Source organism: Salvelinus fontinalis, chromosome 2, assembly GCF_029448725.1.
Source record: "Salvelinus fontinalis isolate EN_2023a chromosome 2, ASM2944872v1, whole genome shotgun sequence".
In the NCBI taxonomy this organism is placed as follows: Eukaryota; Metazoa; Chordata; class Actinopteri; order Salmoniformes; family Salmonidae; genus Salvelinus; species Salvelinus fontinalis.
Window position 1 is genome coordinate 65,267,215 of NC_074666.1, and position 20,232 is coordinate 65,287,446.

The window sequence follows — 20,232 nt, forward strand, 5'->3', positions numbered from 1 at the left end:
TCATTATCTCTACTGTTATTCTGATATTTCACATTCTTAAAATAAAGTGGTGATCCTAACTGACCTAAAACATAATTTTTACTAGGATTAAATGTCAGGAATTGTGAAAAACTGAGTTTAAATGTATTTGGCTAAGGTGTATGTAAACTTCCGACTTCAACTGTATGTAAACTCAGCAAAAAAATAAACATCCCTTCTTCAGGACCCTGTCTTTCAAAGATAATTCGTAAAAATAGCTTCGCAGATTTTTATTGTAAAGGGTTTAAACACTGTTTCCCAAACACTGTTTCCCACACTGTTTCCCATGAACCATAAACAATTAATGAACATGCACCTGTGGAACGGTCGTTAAGACACTAACAGCTTACAGACGGTAGGCAATTAAGGTCACAGTTATGAAAACTTAGGACACTAAAGAGGCCTTTCTACTGACTCTGGAAAACACCAAAAGACAGATGCCCAGGGTCCCTGCTCATCTGCGTGAACGTGCCTTAGGCATGCTGCAAGAAGGCATGAGGACTGCAGATGTGGCTAGGGCAATAAATTGCAATGTCTGTACTGTGAGACGCCTAAGACAGCGCTACAGGGAGACCAGGATCAATACATCCGAACATCACACTTGTGGGACAGGTACAGGATGGCAACAACAACTGCCCGAGTTACACCAGGAACGCACAATCCCTCCATCAGTGCTCAGACTGTCCGCAATAGGCAGAGAGAGGCTGGACTGAGGGCTTGTAGGCCTGTTGTAAGGCAGGTCCTCACCAGACATCACCGGCAACAACATCACCTATGGGCACAAACCCACCGTCGCTAGACCAGACAGGACTGGCAAAAAGTGATATTTTTGCCAGACAGGACTGACAAAACGAGTCGCGGTTTTGTCTCACCAGGGGTGATGGTCGGATTCGGTTTATCGTCGAAGGAATGAGCATTACACCGAGGCCAGTACTCTGGAGCGGGATCGATTTGGAGTTGGAGGGTCCGTCATGGTCTGGGGCGGTGTGTCACAGCATCATCGGACTGAGCTTGTTGTCATGGCAGGCAATCTCAACGCTGTGCGTTACAGGGAAGACATCCTCCTCCCTCATGTAGTACCCTTCCTGCAGGCTCATCCTGACATGACCCTCCAGCATGACAATGCCACCAGCCATACTGCTCGTTCTGTGCGTGATTTCCTGCAAGACAGGAATGTCAGTGTTCTGCCATGGGCAGCGAAGAGCCCGGATTTCAATCCCATTGAGCACATCTGGGACCTGTTTGATCGGAGGGTGAGGGCTAGGGCCATTCCCGCCAGAAATGTCTGGGAACTTGCAGGTGCCTTGGTGGAAGAGTGGAGTAACATCTCACAGCAAGAACTGGCAAATCTGGTGCAGTCCATGAGGAGGAGATGCACTGCAGTACTTAATGCAGCTGGTGGCCACACCAGATACTGACTGTTACTTTTGATTTTGACCCCCCCCTTTGTTCAGGGACACATTATGTTCATACAAATATTTACACGTGTTAAGTTTGCTGAAAATGTATGCAGTTGACAGTGAGGACAATTCTTTTTTTGCTGAGTTTATGTATGTGTACAGTACCAGTCAAAAGTTTGGACACCTTTGCCTTGACGACAGCTTTGCACACTCTTGGCATTCTCTCAACCAGCTTCACCTAGAATGCTTTTCCAGCAGTCTTGAAGGAGTTCCCACATATGCTGAGCACTTATTGGGTGCTTTTCCTTCACTCTGCGGTCCAACTCATCCCAAACCATTTCAATTGGGTTGATGTCGGGTGATTGTGGAGGCCAGATCATCTGATGCAGCACTCCATCACTCTCCTTGGTCAAATAGCCCTTACATAGCCTGGAGGTGTGTTGGGTCATTGTCCTGTTGAAAAACAAATGATAGTCCCACAAAGCGCAAACCTGATGGGATGGCGTATCGCTGCAGAATGCTGTGGTAGCCATGCTGGTTAAGTGTGCCTTGAATTCTAAATAAATCAGTTTTACCAGCAAAGCATCGCCACACCACCATGCTTCACGGTGGGAACCACACATGCGGAGATCATCCGTTCACCTACTCAGCGTCTCACAAAGACACGGCGGTTGGACCCCAAAATCTAAAATTTCCACTCATCAGACCAAATTACAGATTTCCACCGGTCTATTGCTCATGTTTCTTGGCCCAAGGAAGTCTCTTTTTCTTATTGGTATCCTTTTTTTAGTCGTTTCTTTTCAGAAATTTTACCATGAAGGCCTGATTCATGCAGTCTCCTCTGAACAGTTGATGTTGAGATGTGTCTGTTACTTGAACTACATGAAGCATTTATTTGGGCTGCAATTTCTGCTCCAATGAACTTATCCTCTGCAATAGAGGTAACTCTGGGTCTTCCTGTGGCGGTCCTCATGAAGAGCCAGTTTCATCATAGTGCTTGATGGTTTCTGTGACTGCACTTGAAGAAACATTCAAAGTTCTTGAGATTTTCTGGATTGACTGACCTTCATGTCTTAAAGTAATGATGGACTGTTGTTTCTCTTCGCTTATTTGAGCAGTTCTTGCCATAATATGGACTTGGTCTTTTACCAAATATGGCTATCTTCTGTATGCCACCCCTACCTTGATTGGCTGAAACGCATTAAGGAGACATTTCACAAATTCACTTTTACCAAGGCACACCTGTTAATTGAAATGCATTACAGGTTACTCATGAAGCTGGTTGAGAGAATGCCAAGAGTGTGCAAAGCTGTCATCAAGGCAAAGGGTGGCTACTTTGAAGAATCTCAAATATGTCATATATTTTCATTTGTTTAACACTTTTTTGGTTACATACATTCCATGTGTTATTTCATTATTCTACAATGTAGAAAATAGTACAAATAAAGAAAAACCCTTGAATGAGTAGCTATGTCCAAACTTTTGACTGGTACTGTATATAAAAAAACATTTATTCTTACTCAGTGTCCATAGTCAACATACAAATTTAAAAAACTTTTTTTTTTGTTAACGTTTTTTTTTTTTTACATCACACATGCAGCATAGCCCGTTCCACAAGAAGCATAGTCATGTCACCACCAGGCCAATACAGACAGAACAGAGCACAGAACATCCTGCACTCTCACGATGATCATACAGATGAGCCATGATAACACACCGTTGGATATCAATACAACTCCCTAGATTGACTGAGCCTCACAGATAGCTGCCCAAACCTGCCCTCAGTGTGTCCATACGTGTGGCTAGGGTATGGAACCCATTGTTATTCTGGGGAGAGGGGTGGTTGGAAACACTTGTCTTGGAACACTTGTCTACACAGCATCTTCAGTCCCCTTGATTTCGACTGACTCCCTCTTCTCTTCTTTACTTTTTTTTGTTCTCTTTGCAGGCCACCACGTATCTCTGAGCTACGTTGAGGGGCGGGGAGTAGCCGTCTGCGTACGACGTGTCCTCAAACAGCACTGAGTAGTCGTCCTGGGGCTGAGAGGGCAGAGAGAGCATGGTGGTTAGTGGAGAGAACAGGGTTCACTGATTTGGGGTCAGTTTAGCATTTTCCCCACTAATGGTTAAGGTTAGTGTTAAGGTTAGGATTGATGGAGGGGAAGCTGCCAAGCGAGGGGCCAGCCTGGATGCAGGGTTTGGTGTACAGTAACATTAACTCCAACTGAACCAGCTTCGTGTAGTTTCGTCATCAAATAAAATGTATTCAAATGACATCAATCAGTCCCCCCCTCCCCTCCTCTCCCTTTCCTTGTCTCACCCGGTGTGGGTGTGTGTGGATGAGGGCTCTGTAGAAGCAGGTGGTCTGGGGGTAGAGGGCCAGCACCAGCTGGTCTTTACTGAACAGGGCCTCCGGGTCCGTCTCTGGGTTGGCCTTCCACTGGGGCAGGGGGATGATACGCCGCCTGCTCAGGGTGTGTCTCCTGGAGGAGGATGGGAGATTGGGGGGGAGAAGTAGAGTAGATAATTGTCATTGCATCCGAGGTAAGAATTTCAGGGCATAAAATATAATGTACTACAAGGCAAAATAGTAGGAAGAGAAATAAAGAAAATGAAGACAATGACTTACTCTTTTCCTTCCTCATCAATGTCATCCACTTCGTACCTGAAGGACAGAGCAGAAGAATACAACTCAAAACAGTCTGTGTTGTAGCTGATTGGCTAAAAGTGTTAAAGGCTGTAGTTGATTGGTAACAGTGGGATATGGCTGTACTTGATTGGCTAGCAGTGGCTGGAGCTGATTTGCTGATAGTTACTTGTTGGTGGAGTGGCTGTAGCTGACCACCTCGGCCAGGATCCACTGTTCGTCTCCGTCCACGGCCTTGACCCGCGCTGCCACCTTGTCCCCCTGCTTGGCCACGTAGTCACTGCTGGCTGGCATCGCCCCACACAGGGGAGGAGGACTGGAGAGGAGGAGGAGAGGGGGATACAGGGATGGGTGGAGGGTTTTAGGAGTGGGGGGAGTAATATAGTAATGGAGGACAGAAAAAAGGGGCAGGTGGAAGAAAAGTGGGGGAGGTACAGAACTTGAACTGTGCACAATAAGAACACAGATTTTCATTTACCGTTGTAAAAAATGTTGCTATGTTGTGCAGTACTGAACAGGGCTCAGGAGAGACTGAATCATCAGACCCTACCTGTCTCCTGGCTTGCCGATCCACAGCGGGAGCGTCATGGCTGACTGTTGGAGCAGTGTCATCAGCACCCCCCTCCGCATGGTCTTCCTGGGGGGGTCATTGTCGCTGTTCACCCCTGCCATCTTAGCCGCTGGGGGAGAGGAGAGAGAAGACAGTGAGGCATGGGCTGCATCTCAATAGTATACAGTGGCTTCTTCTCAGTTCGTCTCCTCTCCTTCTAAAATAGGATATAGGCTATTATGATAATTCAGTCACAGCCATACTCTCCTTACCTATTCGCCTCTCCTCCAATAAGGATTTGATCTCTGCAATTTTGTCGAGGGCATGACGAAGAATACTGTGGGAGAGAGAGTGGTGTCCGAGTTATTACTTTGGAATGGAGGTGTACTTACTTACTCCACATGGTGGCGATGATTTCTGAACGCAAGACAAAAACACATCTAATCACTGAACTACCACAGTTGCATAGGTGAAAGGAAACATTACATTAAATGGCTTACACCAAACCTATCATGTCAGATCAGCAGACACTCCAAGGGGCATAGTGCAAGCGGCATAGGGATGTCAGTGTAGGCTACCCTGATGAAGACAGCTTGTCTGTCGAAACGTTGGTTATTAAATTATTGCATCTGAGCTCCGAGAGTGGGCGGCTCGCCTTTTCTTTTTCAAGTGTAGGCTACCGACCTGCACTCTGCCTCAGCGTCTGCTCTGGCTGTGGTGTAGAGTCCCCTCAGCTTAGTCCGGTAATAAGGGGAGGCTGGGGGAGATGGGGACAAGAATAACACCTTATTACACTGTGTGTGTGTGTGTGTGTGTGTGTGTGTGTGTGTGTGTGTGTGTGTGTGTGTGTGTGTGTGTGTGTGTGTGTGTGTTTGTCTATCCTTGTGGGGATCTAAAATCCCCAAAAGTCCCCACAAGGATAGTATAATAAAGAACATTCTCCCTCGTGGGGACATTTCCCCACGTCCCCATGAGGACAAAGGCTATTTTAATCTTAGGGTTTACGGTTAGGATAAGAGGTTAGTAGTAAGGTTTAGGGTTACAAGTAAGGGTTAGGTTTAGGGTTTAGGGGTAAATAAGATTTTGAATGGAAATTAATTTTAGGTCCCCACGAGGTTAGAAGAACATAATGTGTGTGTGTGGGGTAAAGAGTTAGCCAGACGACACATGAATAGAAACGGTGTGTAATTGTAATATGAAGAGTTCTAAAATAGTGTTTCAGTGTTGATGGACAAAAGGGGAATGTGGGAAGGCGAGGTAGAGGCTCACTCTTGTTCTCAGTCTGCATCCTCTCGTGTGTTTTCTGGATGTTGAGCAGGTTGTGTTCACTGCGCGACCGCTCCTCCTGAAAAAGAGAAGGAAAGGGATTAGTATTACAAAGTGGTTGTTGCATAGATGCAACATGACGCAGTATATCAGCAAGAATAACATGTCATGTGCACACAAAACCTCAATGTATTACACTGACTTATGTTTTGGCAATTTATTTAAATAAATTAAATATTTTTGAGGGTAGATCAGCATTAATATTGAAGATAGATTGTAGCTTCCATCAATGTAATTGTCTGCATCACTTCCAATCGCCCATATATCTTTTTGCAAATAAATACACACACACACACAGTTGAAGTCGGAAATGTACATACAACTTAGCCAAATACATTTAAACTCAGTTTTTCAGAATTCCTGACATTTAATCCTAGTAAAAATTCCGTCTTAGGTCAGTTAGGATCACCACTTTATTTTAAGAATATGAAATGTCAGAATAACAGTAGAGAGAATGATTTATTTCAACTTTTATTTCTTTCATCACATTCCCAGTGGGTCAGAAGTTCACATACACTCAATTAGTATTCGGTAGCATTGCCTTTAAATTGTTTAACTTGGGTCAAAAGGTTTAGGTAGCCTTCCACAAGCTTCCCACAATACGTTGGGTGAATTTTGGCCATTCCTCCCGACAGAGCTGTTGTAACCGAGTTAGGTTTGTAGGCCTCCTTGCTCGCACACACCTTTTCAGTGCTGCCCACAAATGTTCTATAGGATTGAGGTCAGGGCTTTGTGATGGCCACTCCAATACCTTGACTTTGTTGTCCTTAAGCCATTTTGCCACAACTTTGGAAGTATGCTTTGGGTCAATGTTCATTTGCGACCAAGCTTTAACTTCCTGACTGATGTCTTGAGATGTTGCTTCAATATATCCACATAATTGTCCTGCCTCATGATGCCATCTATTTTGTGAAGTGCACCAGTCCCTCCTCCAGCAAAGCACACCCACAACATGATGCTGTCACCCCCGTGCTTCGCGGTTGGGATGGTTTCTTCAGCTTGCAAGCCTCCCCCTTTTTCCTCCAAACATAACGATGGTCATTATGGCCAAACAGTTCTATTTTTGTTTCATCAGACCAGAGGACATTTCTCCAAAGAAGTACGATCTTTGTCCCCATGTGCAGTTGCAAACCGTAGTCTGCCTTTTTTATGGCAGTTTTGGAGCAGTGGCTTCTTCCTTGCTGAGCGGCCTTTCAAGTTGTGTCGATATAGGACTCGTTTTACTGTGGATATAGATACTTTTGTACCGGTTTCCTCCAGCATCTTCACAGGATCCTTTGCTGTTGTTCTGGGATTAATTTGCACTTTTCGCACCAAAGTACATTAATCTCTAGGAGACAGAATGCGTCTCCTTGCTGTGCGATATGACGGCTGCGTGGTCCCATGGTGTTTATACTTGCGTACTAGTGTTTGTACAGATGAAGGTGGTATCTTCAGGCGTTTGGAAATTGCTTCCAAGGATGAACCAGACTTGTGGAGGTCCACAATTTGTTTTCTGAGGTCTTGGCTGATTTATTTTTGCTTGTCCCATAATGTCAAGCAAGGAGGCACTGAGTTTGAAGGTAGGTCTTGAAATACATCCACAGGTACACCTCCAATTGACTAAAATTATGTCAATTAGCCTATCAGAAGATTCTAATTTTCTGGAATTTTCCAAGCTGTTTAAAGGCACAGTCAACTTAGTGTATGTAAACTTCTGACCCACTGGAATTGTGATACAGTGAATTATAAGTGAAATAATCTGTCTGAAATAACTTGCCAAACTATAGTTTGTTAACAGGAAATTTATGGAGTGGTTGAAAAACAAGTTTTAATGACTCCAACCTAACACTTATGTAAACTTCTGACTTCAACTGTACACACACATATATACATATATATGTATGTATATATGTATATACACTGCTCAAAAAATAAAGGGAACACTTAAACAACACAATGTAACTCCATGTCAATCACACTTCTGTGAAATCAAACTGTCCACTTAGGAAGCAACACTGATTGACAATAAATTTCACATGCTGTTGTGCAAATGGAATAGACAAAAGGTGGAAATTATAGGCAATTAGCAAGACACCCCCAATAACGGAGTGATTCTGCAGGTGGTGACCACAGACCACTTCTCAGTTCCTATGCTTCCTGGCTGATGTTTTGGTCACTTTTGAATGCTGGCGGTGCTTTCACACTAGTGGTAGCATGAGACGGAGTCTACCCACACAAGTGGCTCAGGTAGTGCAGCCTATCCAGGATGGCACATCAATGCGAGCTGTGGCAAGAAGGTTTGCTGTGTCTGTCAGCGTAGTGTCCAGAGCATGCAGGCGCTACCAGGAGACAGGCCAGTACATCAGGAGACGTGGAGGAGGTCGTAGGAGGGCAACAACCCAGCAGCAGGACCGCTACCTCCGCCTTTGTGCAAGGAGGTGCACTGCCAGAGCCCTGCAAAATGACCTCCAGCAGGCCACAAATGTGCATGTGTCTGCTCAAACGGTCAGAAATAGACCATGAGGGTGGTATGAGGGCCCGACGTCCACAGGTGGGGGTTGTGCTTACAGCCCAACACCGTGCAGGACGTTTCGCACTTGCCAGAGAACACCAAGATTAGCAAATTCGCCACTGGCGCCCTGTGCTCTTCACAGATGGAAGCAGGTTCACACTGAGCACATGAGCACATGTGACAGACGTGACAGAGTCTGGAGACGCCGTGGAGAACGTTCTGCTGCCAGCAACATCCTCCAGCATGACCGGTTTGGCGGTGGGTCAGTCATGGTGTGGGGTGGCATTTCTTTGTGGGGGCGCACAGCCCTCCATGTGCTCGCCAGAGGTAGCCTGACTGCCATTAGGTACCGAGATGAGATCCTCAGACCCCTTGTGAGACCATATGTTGACACATGCACATTTGTGGCCTGCTGGAGGTCATTTTGCAGGGCTCTGGCAGTGCACCTCCTTGCACAAAGGCGGAGGTGCCGGTCCTGCTGCTGGGTTGTTGCCCTCCTACGGCCTCCTCCACGTCTCCTGATGTACTGGCCTGTCTCCTGTTAGCGCCTCCATGCTCTGGACACTACGCTGACAGACACAGCAAACTTTTTTGCCACAGCTCGCATTGATGTGCAATCCTGGATGAACTGCACTACCTGAGCCACTTGTGTGGGTTGTAGACTCCGTCTCATGCTACCACTAGAGTGAAAGCACCGCCAGCATTCAAAAGTGACCAAAACATCAGCCAGGAAGCATAGGAACTGAGAAGTGGTGTGTGGTCACCACCTGCAGAACCATTCCCTTTTTGGGGGTGTCTTACTAATTGCCTATAATTTCCACCTTTTGTCTATTCCATTTGCACAACAGCATGTGACATTTATTGTCAATCAGTGTTGCTTCCTAAGTGGACAGTTTGATTTCACAGAAGTGTGATTGACTTGGAGTTACATTGTGTTGTTTAAGTGTTCCCTTTATTTTTTTGAGCAGTGTATATATATATATATATATATACACACATACATACACACATACACACATCTTTAAAAAATATATATTTCCTTTATTACTCTCCAACCCTACCACCCCTCCCCCAATTGGAGCAAACGAGTGAACAACACATGGGTGGGTTAATCCTAGATTAATTTAAACCATGTTGGTGCAACGTTGGTGCCTTAGGCCTGTCTTTCCAGCTTATACATACTATATAGATTTCATGGACACAGTCTATTTTATACATTTTATTTTGTTTTTAACTTGTCATTCCTCTACCCTCAACCTCTCCCATATATTTCTGATGTCCATCCGGTTTGATTTCTATTTGCCATATCTTTCAAACTGTGCTCTTTCAAAAAAGTTCTTAACCTATATACGTTTTACGGGCCCAGTATGTTTTATATTAGTTATCTTGTTATTAGTCCCAAAACAAGCTACATATGGACAGTACCAAAACAAATGATCTAATGATTCTGCATCTTCGCAGCAAAATCTGCAGAGCTGGAAAGGTTGTATCCCCCATATATATAACATTCTGTTCGTTGCAAGAATTCTGTAAAATAATTTAAATGGAAAAATTCAAAGTTTTGAATCCGGCGTTGTTTTGCGTATCAATTCATAAACCATACGCCATGGAATTGGTACGTCAAAAATCTCTTTTGCAATCTATATGGCACAGCTGTACATTTTTTGGTCCTTAAATTAAACAGATATACTTTTTTATTTATCACAATTTTCTTTAAGCAATGATGGTCTTTAATGCAGGTCCGACAGACAAGTTCCTTACTTTTCCCCCCTTCCACTTTCCTCTTCCATTTTTGCTGTGTTTTAGTTAGCTGCATGTATGACATAACTCCTCCAGTCGTATTTATGATATAATTTATGAAGATTATACTTTTTATTTTATTTTAAATCTAAAAAGTATGTTTTTTTAATCAATTAGTATATTTGAGTTTAACAACAATACTTGTAGTATTATTTGTTCTGTCTTTTCTGGTGGATTAAATTGAAATTGCAACCAACTTTCTATGGCTTGTTTTAAAAATAGCAATATTTGGGAGATGATTTCCTTTTCAAATAACTGAAAGTGCGAGGTTGTAATCTGAATAATGGCAAAACGGCCTTTCTTGAATATAGTGTGAGACATTCTTACTTTTGCTAGAGAACCCGTTCGGATTTAAGTACAACTTTTGTATGACTGCAGCCTTTATTGAGAGGTCTAATGCTTTAATATTTAATCATTTCTGCCCTCCAAATTCATATTCATTATATAAATAGGCCCGTTTAATTTTGTCCGGCTTGCCGTTCCAAATCAAATTGAATATTTTTTTCCTCATTTAATTTAAAAACTGTTCGCTAGGTGTAGGCAAGAACATAAGCAAAAAGATAAACTGGGATATGACTAAAGAGTTTTCAGGGAAATTTTGATAGGTATTACATTACTCCCAAATGTGACTTCAATCCCTATGATGGCATGATGTAAAAATAAGAGCCATAGGAGTCACATTTAAATATTACTTGCTAGGTAGCTATTTATTTATCATATAACCGTCCTCCACTGTGGTCCCTGAGTCACTGGTCAGTGCTCCCAATGACAACATCACTTGGGCGTAGCAATCATTGGTTGAGACTTACCTGCGTCTGCTTGATGAGTTGATGGAGCTCTGTTAAAAGCTCTGCGATTATGGTGTCTGCCGGCATGATTTTGCCTGTGGTAACGAGATGTCCAAAATGCATTCATCAAATTAGTTTCACTTGAGTTTAAGCAGCAACATGATAGACATGCCTTGCAGACATGATAGCTAGCCAGGAGATTCCAAACCTACCGTTACGCTTGTTTACACTGAGTTGCACTGGGGTCGGAACATCATCATAGTTAGATTAAGACTCTGGGGATGAGAAATTGTGTTGTACTCCGAATTACCCCATTATCCCAACTGTTACACCGGGAAGAATGAACGACTGCCTTTTTTCCCAGAAAGCTGCCCTTTTCGTCCTCATGCTATCCAGCAGTAGCCATTATGGAATGACATGTTGCGTTAGACAACAAAGGAGCTGATTGGCTGACACTGCCATTCCAAAATGGTGGCGGTGGCTACTGCTAGCTAGCATGAGGACAAAAAGGGCAGTTTTCCCAGAAAGCTAGCAGATTTCAATCTTCTCGATGTATCAGTTTGGTCCAATGCTGCAGTTTTTCTCTAAATATCAAATAACTTCTGGGTAACAATTAAGTACCTTATTGTGACCGTTTTCAATTAAAATGGTCAAGAAACAAAAATAGCTTCTTAGCAAATAGCAATTTCTCAGGCAAGAACTGTTAGGACTGTCTGGGAGTGGTCTATGAGGGGCGGGGAAAACGGAAAACTATCTGTTATTGGCAGAGAGGTTTGGAACTCACTCGCTTTCTGAGGGGATTCAATTAATCTGGCCTGGGCGCACGGATAGTCGTGTTTTGCAACGGGGGAAGTTTATTTGATTTGTTTTGGAACCGGGCTTTTGTTAGGACTGTCTGAGAATGGTCTATGTGGGGCGGGGAAAATGGAAAACTAGCTGTTATTGGCAGGGAGGTTTGGAACGCACTCGCTTACTGATGGAATTCGATTCATCTGGCCTGGGCGCCTGGATAGGTGTGTTATTCAACGGCTGAATGTTGATTGCATTTGTTTTTGAACCGAGCTGCCTGAGCCATGTGCCCCGTTCAAAGCCCACGGCGAAGTTGGCTCAAAACAAAAGTGACGTATTTTAAGCACGTGGAGTAATGAGTTGGATTCTGTATCTTCACATTCAAAAGTGATTGCTTTTGATAAAAACACATTATCTGCCTTTCCAATAAAAACTAGTTTGAAAATTCAAACATAGATTTCATGGAAGAGGTGTTGTATGTTACTGGATGATGTACCATGCTGCCTTGTTGACAACATGACCGGCATAGATCACTACTCAATTTTAGAAGGGTTCTCCTCCCTCACCGCTTTCCCCATTCATGTCACGGGCCATAGAAACGTGCCCTGCAGCTCAACATAATCTAATAACGCCCATTGGTCTATTAACTCATTTACCACCTGGTGATGTCACCAGGCAGGCAAAAATTCCATCCCACCAAAACAAGCTGAAATTTCAGGAGGTATTTTGAAAGAGCTCTTACACTAAAGGCATTATCATAATTTTCACAATATTATTCCACCTACATTGTGTGGGAATATATTGTAACGACCCTGGGACGTTACAATATATATACACAACTCAGGAAATCACGTTTTTGACAGCAGTGGGCATTTAATCTAACAGTGAATGCGTTCTGACCCCAGTGCAGCTCAACGTAAACAAGCGTAACGGTAGTGTTGGAATCTTCTGGCTAACATAGCTAGCTAGCTAACAGTAAGGTTACATTACTAGGTAGTTGTATTGTTCGCAACGTACGTCACATTTACTTTGTACTTGCAAGTTGTCTGCTAGCTAACGTGGTCAGAACAAACATATTGCAGGAAACTAGCCAGCTAAATTGTAAAAATCTAGCAAGCTAGCTTCGCTGGCTAAATAGCTAGCTAGCTTCTATGATGACTTAAACGTGATCTTTCCTTTTTATCAACCACCAAACGCAGTTTATTTTGTGGAGTAAAGTTACATTTTGATAAATTGTTATACAACATGTTTAGAACTATACATTCCCTACCTTTACCTTTGGTAGTTAGGTAGCTTGTTAGCTTTCATTCGTTTCAAGGCCTACTACGGACTGGCAGCGAGGACAAACCGTACTACCCCAAACGTTTGTCTTACGCGTCTTTCAATATGGCATCTCGGCCATAGACTGTATATAAATAAGGCCTCTCTCTACCATATGTGTGTTCCAATGTAAAATAAATAAATATATATAATAATCACACGTAAATATAATTGTTTGAATTCGTTTAGCAAATGTTTACAACCCATGTAATTTACTTCACCACTTACATTCCATCTTCCAAACATCTCTCCTCAATGTTTACATATTGAAACATACAGACAGTTCTTTTGAGGCGTTCTCTAGTAAACACATTAAATCGGACTGTAATGTTCTGTTCTTTTTCTGAAGCTTGTGTAAAATGTTCCGTCAGCAGAATTCTGCGAGGGAGTGGAGGGAGGTTTGGCCTCTGGAAACAAACACCAGCTATAAACACTATGGTGAAGAAAACAGCTACATAAAGAGCAAAACAATCACTAAGAACAAAACTCAATAGACAACTAATATGAATGTAAAGCTAGGTAGACAGTGCCCTAATGTAAAGCAATATATTGTATCTATTCGATATTGCTAGTTGGGTGTGTGTGGAAGGGGGGCAAAGGGTGGCGAGGTGGTGATACTGAAAAGTTAATATTCAACGCTGTCATGGAGAAAATTAGGTCGTAAAGTGGACCATAGACAGACACAGATAAGTGTTGGCTCATCTGCCATGTGTCTAAACTGTCTGGGACGCTCTGTGCTGTTTATAATTGTGTGTGTGTGTGTGTGTGTGTGTGTATGTGTGTGTGTGTGTGTGTGTGTGTGTGTGTGTGTGTGTGTGTGTGTGTGTGTGTGTGTGTGTGTGTGTGTGTGTGTGTGTGTGTGTGTGTGTGTTCAGTGTGTTTGTTGAGAGTCGGCTTAGTCACAGCTCATATGGGTAAGCTCATATTTCAGCAAATATTTATTGAACAGAGTGCCCACATGACTGAGAAATGCCAAGAAAGTGTGGAAGGAGGAGTCACAGAAAGAGTAAGGGGAGAGGGAGAAAACATTGAAGTAAAAAACAGGAATGTTGTTGGACAACTGAGAGATAGCCGTTGAAAGGAAACAAGCACAAATGTAAGAAATATGAATTGTGGGAGTGAAAGAGAGATAAGAGAGACTGGGAGAAAGAGAGAGTGAAGCCTAAACATGTCACCCCGCCCCTCTCAGCTCTGACTCCAGTTTATGGCCAGTACAGGACTGTTTATGACTGTTTATGGAGGCAGTGAGGGAAGTAAAACATGCCAAGAACTCTCTCCCTGCTTCAGCACGCCTGCGTCAAACCTTCCTTGCTCAAAAACAATTAGGTCATATCCAAAAGGACTGGTTTGTGGAATATTCAAGCCAGGCTTTAGGAGAAGAGGCTACTTTGAGACGTTTTACTCATAGCTCCTGGTTCAAGGCCTGTAATTTATTTGACAGCGTCAGAACATGAGTATATTTATGTGAGGGAAGGGCCTTTCCTCATCGTTTTCACAGATACAGACAGTCATGTGTTTATTTGTCATGACTACAGTCTGAATCATTCTATCTAGGACATATATATATGTATATATATTCCTTTATGTAGGCATACAGTACAACATACATTTAATTTCCTCTCTATTAACATGCACACGTGAGAACACACACACAATGGGATTTCATGGGTGCTATAGAACTGCGATCAAAATGGGTTCAATGCATACTGAACAATCAAAATCTGTCTAACAACTTAGCATTGTCACCAAAAGTTGGTTCACCCTGCTCACATTCACGCACCTCACCTTAAAGCACCCTTTGGATTGGCCTTGACAGACAAATGGAGGTCATACAAAGAAAAGGGGGGGGCTGTTGGAAAACGTGAGAAGTGTAAGCTTTGAACCACAGGTGTTGATAAGACTGAAAGAAAAACATTGTTAATCTAATCTTTGTCTCCGAGGAGGGAGGAGTTGATAGGGCAGAGAAACCACGTCGGTGAAGGAAACTAGGTGCATTTAGAATTAAGAAATTAGTTAATTGCCCATGTAAAATAAATTACTATTGGAAGATGACCAATAGAAAGAAAGGATAAAGCATAATTGTGCAATGGAATAGATTACACGAATGCAAACAGGCTACTAATAAAGAGAGAGAAAGACGACATGTATCACGAGATGTAGAGCACATTAAATCAATAAAGGGCACCTGATTAAAATAAACAAACATGGTTGACCTTAAACTACAGTGACATATGTTATTGAAAGTTGGCGTCAAACATTTACCAAAAACTCATGCAACGTTCACTGACTCAGGCAAGGGCCAATGACTCATAACAACACTGGGAGGAGGACTCAACAAAACTGGGAGGAGGACTCAACAAAACTGGGAGACATGGAGAAAGGGAGGAGCGACCATGCTTTATAAAGCACATGGGCAAGCGCATAAACCACTAATTTCGAGAGTTGAAAGAAAAAGAAACACCCGTGGAAAATAACTGCTTTCTAACGTTGTTTTTGTTGCTGTCCAGAGAAAAGTTAGTTTACAGTTACTTTTTATCTGTTCAACAGAAGAGTCGCTATGTCAAGCTTCGTAGACGTGAAGAATGTTGAGCCAACCCACTTTGAAGAACAACACTACGACGAATATGAATATTATAACCTTTCAGAAAAATACACATGTAAGTATCAGTAATTCTTATGCTTGTTTGTGCAATGAATTTTCAAGTTATGAACACCAAATAATGGTCACCGCAAAGAATTGAAAAATACATTTCTAATTCCTCAACGTGTCGTAAGTGGCCCATGTTGACTGCTATGACGTTGCATTGGGCGCAAGTGGATGTGTTTTGTTGTTTTCAAAGTCTCACAATCTGAACTGTGAACTCGCACTGTTTCCAGGTGGCGCTAGCCGCAAGGGGAGGTCAAAGAAGGAAGCCAGCGACAATACCAACCGCCCCAACCCCGGAGGCCACGAGCGCAAGCTCGTAGAGAAACTTCAGAACACTGAAAAGAAGGCCAAGGTGTGAGTAAATTGAGGTAAGCCCCCCCTGCACACAATCTTTGTATACACTTCACCATTTTAAACATGAACTCCCACATCTGGGGCTCAGGTGTGGGACTAAATGTAAAATTTGAGAAAGTGAATATTCAACATTTGATCTACAGTGAATTCTTCTCTTTTTGTAGGTTTATTGTCCTACTAAATACTATTTTCAGGCATTGTTTTGATCCTATCTCAGTACTCTGTTCCTACCACCCTCATATAGCAAACGGTCAAGTAGGCAGAACGTAACCAAAGTGCGTTTGTCTTTCCCTTCAGGACAAATCGGACGGCTAACCCTGGCAACCGACCATGGCCGCCTTGGCGACAAAACAAGATGGGCAGACGGTGAACTCCAATGTAGAGGGGGTGTGAACATGAGGACGAGTCACATGCTGCCAATGAGTCTGACTGTAGCTTCAGTGAAGGGAGATTTAAGTCCTCTCCTTCATAGAGCTGATGGTACGGTCGGTGGGAGTGGCCCCCATATTGGTTATTCATTTCAGTCATGGGTAGATCTCCACTGAAGATGATGTAGACCACTTGTGCAAGTGTTTTCTGAATGACCTTCCCACGCAAGTGGGGAGTAATGGGGTTGGTGGCAGGATGCATCTCTTTTCAGTATCAATGTGGTTTTGTTTTTAAGTCTTAATTGACGATGCTTGTCACTTAATGTTTTTATAAACCAAAGAGGTTCTGAAAATGGATTTATTTTTAAAAAGTGTATTGAAAATAAATGCTTTCATAAAATATATTAAAAGTCTTGGTTTAAAGTGGTTCTCCTTTTCACATCCATTTAACCCAATTTACTTAACAAAAGGCACATCTCAATAGGTGGTCCAGGTAACATCACTGACCAGTGACTCAGGGACCACAGTGGAGGACGGTTATATGATAAATAAATAGCTACCTAGCTAGTAATATTCAAATGTGACTCCTATGGCTGACATCACAACTTCCCATCCAACCAACACTTTGAATGCCCTATTCCTTGAAGTTTGCAGTTGTATAAACACTATTTTGCTTAACCTATTTTTATATTTTGGTGTGTGTACTTTACTGTCTATATACTTGGGATATTACTTTTCCAACATCCCTGGAGGATGTCTTATGAATTTGTCTTCGTGGAAGGTGTCATGGGCTGCAATCTTCAAACAAGCCAATAGGTGGCAGTAATAGATTTGTTTCAAATTACGGTCCTCTTGGGAATGCTCTAGTTTAGAAAATTTCTGCCAAAGAATTAAGGGATTACTGTCAAGAAATTGACAATTTGAAGAGCCCTTGACATAACAGAAAATGCAAAAGAATAGCAATTTGTATGACTGCTCATTCAACTGTTTAAACTAAACGGATAATGAGAATAACTTAAGTATGGTGCTTTGCATCTCTTCATCTGAAAATGTAGGCTACCCTTGAACTGAAATTAGTTGATGTTGGACAGGGTTTTTATATTAGGTTAGTTTCACGTGTCCTTCAAGGCGGCATAGCCTACATGGCAGTTTGTCTTGTTTTGAAAGTAATTCCCTATTTCTAAATTGAAAAATGTTTTTGCTGTCAAATGCACTCACAAGTGTGACAAATAAAATTAGATTTTTGATTTGATACAGTGCTGTTGAGGCTACTGTAGACCTTCATAGCAAAACAGTGTGTTTTATTCAATTATTTAGTGATGTGAATATATTTAGTATAGTTTTATCTAACTTTTTTAATGTTTAACTATTTTTATTTTTATTAAATACACTGAGGAGGATGGTCCTCTCCCTCCGAGAAGCCTCCACTGCTTGATACTTAAAACATAAATCGATACTGTCATTGTGGTTAAAAAAATATGCATAATACTTGTTGGATGTGCATTTGGTGTCCATCTGTTGTTGGTTTACAGCAGGGTCTCGTTAGATTTAACAGAAAAAGCATCAAGGTCTTTTTTTAATTTTTTTATATGTTTTTGTGCCTTGGATTGGACACAAGTCTACTGGGGGTGAATATCGGATAAACTATTGTGCAACAACCAACACTTTTCCTATGAATTATTCTGGATATAATGACAAATTACATAGCCTAGTGGGTTTCTTCACAATATGATCTGGTAATGAAAGAACATGTCAAATACATTTTGTTTTCCATGTTACACCTGCAATTTTAAACAATACAAGGGGCTTGAAGTAGCCTAATTGAACTTGAATTTGGAGCGCAGAAATGCAAGCACTGGAATAGGCCTACCTTTAAAATCAGACATTTCCTCAATTCGGTACTTGAAAAGTCATTGTAATTATTGTTGCCAATTTAGAAATTCTCCCTATAGTTATCCGTGATTTCATTTTTGATCAGTTTCTGTGAGTGATATGGCCACTTTTGTTTGTTTCCCGCCGCTTCAATTGAAGGATGTTGTGCTTCTCTGTTGCGGTAAAACCACATGTGGTTATTATGTGGATGACAACATCTAACGCTGGCTTCAACTTGGCTTTCCATACAAATTCTTCCATTAAAATAGGAACCTGTTTTAATTCGTTTTTTAAAATACTTTTTGCATTCTTTTTGGGGGGAGGTGAGGTTCTATATTAGGCCCTATAAATTATACAATTGTATAACATTGAGGTCCTTGAAAATTACAATTAAGTGCTTGAAAAAGTCCCTTAAAGTCCTAGAATTTGACTTGACAATGTCTGTATGAACCCTGCTTAAAGAATGTATAGTCCTAGGCCTATGTTGTTGTATAGGTAGAGTTATGGGCCAATTTGCATATATTCATTTTAATTCCTGTAAGTACACATGTCTAACTGCATGACAATGCTTTTTATTTTTTGTTTAAAACCATATTAAAATGTTGGTCCCAGTGTCACACATTGGCCCCATTATATTTATAAAAAGAACCATTAGCAGAAATCAAAACATGATCATGTAATGAAAACGTATACATGAAACACAGGGGAATATACATTCATATACACACATAATGTAGCCTTCTTCTGCATGTACATGCACACCCACAGTTGTCAAATTCCCCCTGCTGTCTTCGGAGAGTGTACCTCAGCGTAACACGAACTAATCGGATTATATAAATCACCCCATCATGTCCTCTTGAACATAGACACACACACACACACACATACACACACACACTTGCATCATCAAACAAACAGAGATATTGTCAACAAACAGACAGATGTTAGCTCATTTCATGTTCGTACTTCACAGCTGATCAAAACAGAAGACAAGGCTGCATTTACACAGGCAGCCCAATTCTGTTCTTTTTTTCGCTAATTGGTCAGATCAGCTGTTTTGCTATTGGGAAAAATATCAACATTTGACTGCCTGTGTAAACGCAACCATAGTCTGGGACAAGTGATTGGTTTGTTGATGAATTATAGATGTTTCTGGCATACATCCAAACATACATAAATAAGTTACAGCTAACAGAAGATAAACATCCATTGGTCTGGATGCTACAGTCTGTTTCTGCTTCAGCCAACTTGTCATTGTCATGCCAGTTCCAGATCCCATTAGAGTTGTTCAATACATAGCCTATGCATTGACTTGTCAGTTATTCAGGCTCGATGTGTAACGACAGGAGAAATCACAAATTCACTACTCCCCTCCACTCACTCATGATATAGGTGCCAATAGGATTTAGGCTTATATAAAATCAGGGGTTAAAAATATGCATAGAAAGGCAGAAATATAAACCATTTGTCAGATTGTTGCATGACTTGTGCATCGTCACATCAACTGGTTTAGAGGAATGGGAAAGAAGAGAACACTCACCCAAACGGTGTGCCCCCCCCCCCCCCCCCCCCCAATCTGCAGTGGAGTTACCGGTGATTTTAGAAGTTGCCCTGGTTGCCTAGCAACTAGCCCTTGGAAATTCCGAAAGAGACCACTGAGACCATGGTGAGTGCATGGTGGAGTGTGTTAGAGAGATCATGTGTGTATGTCTGTGCACATGTTGCTGTTGTATTATACACTATACAGTGCATTCGGAAAGTATTCAGACCTCTTTCCTTTTTCCACATTTTGTTACCTTACAGATTTATTCTAAAATGGATTAAATGAAACATTTTCCTCGCCAATCTACACGCAAAAG

At 42.0% G+C, this 20,232-nt stretch overlaps 2 protein-coding genes across 4 annotated transcripts; one reads left to right on the forward strand and one right to left on the reverse strand.

The window, feature by feature from the left end:
* Positions 1-233: 233 nt before the first annotated feature.
* LOC129868280 (SAGA-associated factor 29-like) lies at positions 234-13,579 on the reverse strand. Of its 3 annotated transcripts, none has more exons than XM_055942115.1 (10): positions 13,361-13,579; positions 11,045-11,118; positions 5,885-5,960; positions 5,300-5,372; positions 4,888-4,952; positions 4,616-4,745; positions 4,235-4,381; positions 4,048-4,083; positions 3,739-3,901; positions 234-3,458 (listed from the first exon to the last, which is right to left on the reverse strand). In XM_055942115.1, the coding sequence occupies exons 1-10, from the start codon at positions 13,365-13,367 to the stop codon at positions 3,342-3,344; spliced, it is 888 nt and encodes a 295-aa protein (XP_055798090.1). In that variant the 5' UTR covers positions 13,368-13,579; the 3' UTR covers positions 234-3,341. The 3 variants fall into 3 exon arrangements, with proteins under 3 accessions (XP_055798090.1, XP_055798105.1, XP_055798098.1); XM_055942130.1 differs by lacking the exon at positions 13,361-13,579 and adding an exon at positions 13,083-13,231; XM_055942123.1 differs by lacking the exon at positions 13,361-13,579 and adding an exon at positions 13,089-13,230.
* A 1,973-nt stretch (positions 13,580-15,552) lies between these two features.
* Positions 15,553-16,924, forward strand: nupr1b (nuclear protein 1b). Its single transcript, XM_055942271.1, has 3 exons — positions 15,553-15,789; positions 16,010-16,147; positions 16,431-16,924. The coding sequence occupies exons 1-2, from the start codon at positions 15,690-15,692 to the stop codon at positions 16,135-16,137; spliced, it is 228 nt and encodes a 75-aa protein (XP_055798246.1). The 5' UTR covers positions 15,553-15,689; the 3' UTR covers positions 16,138-16,147; positions 16,431-16,924.
* Positions 16,925-20,232: the final 3,308 nt, after the last annotated feature.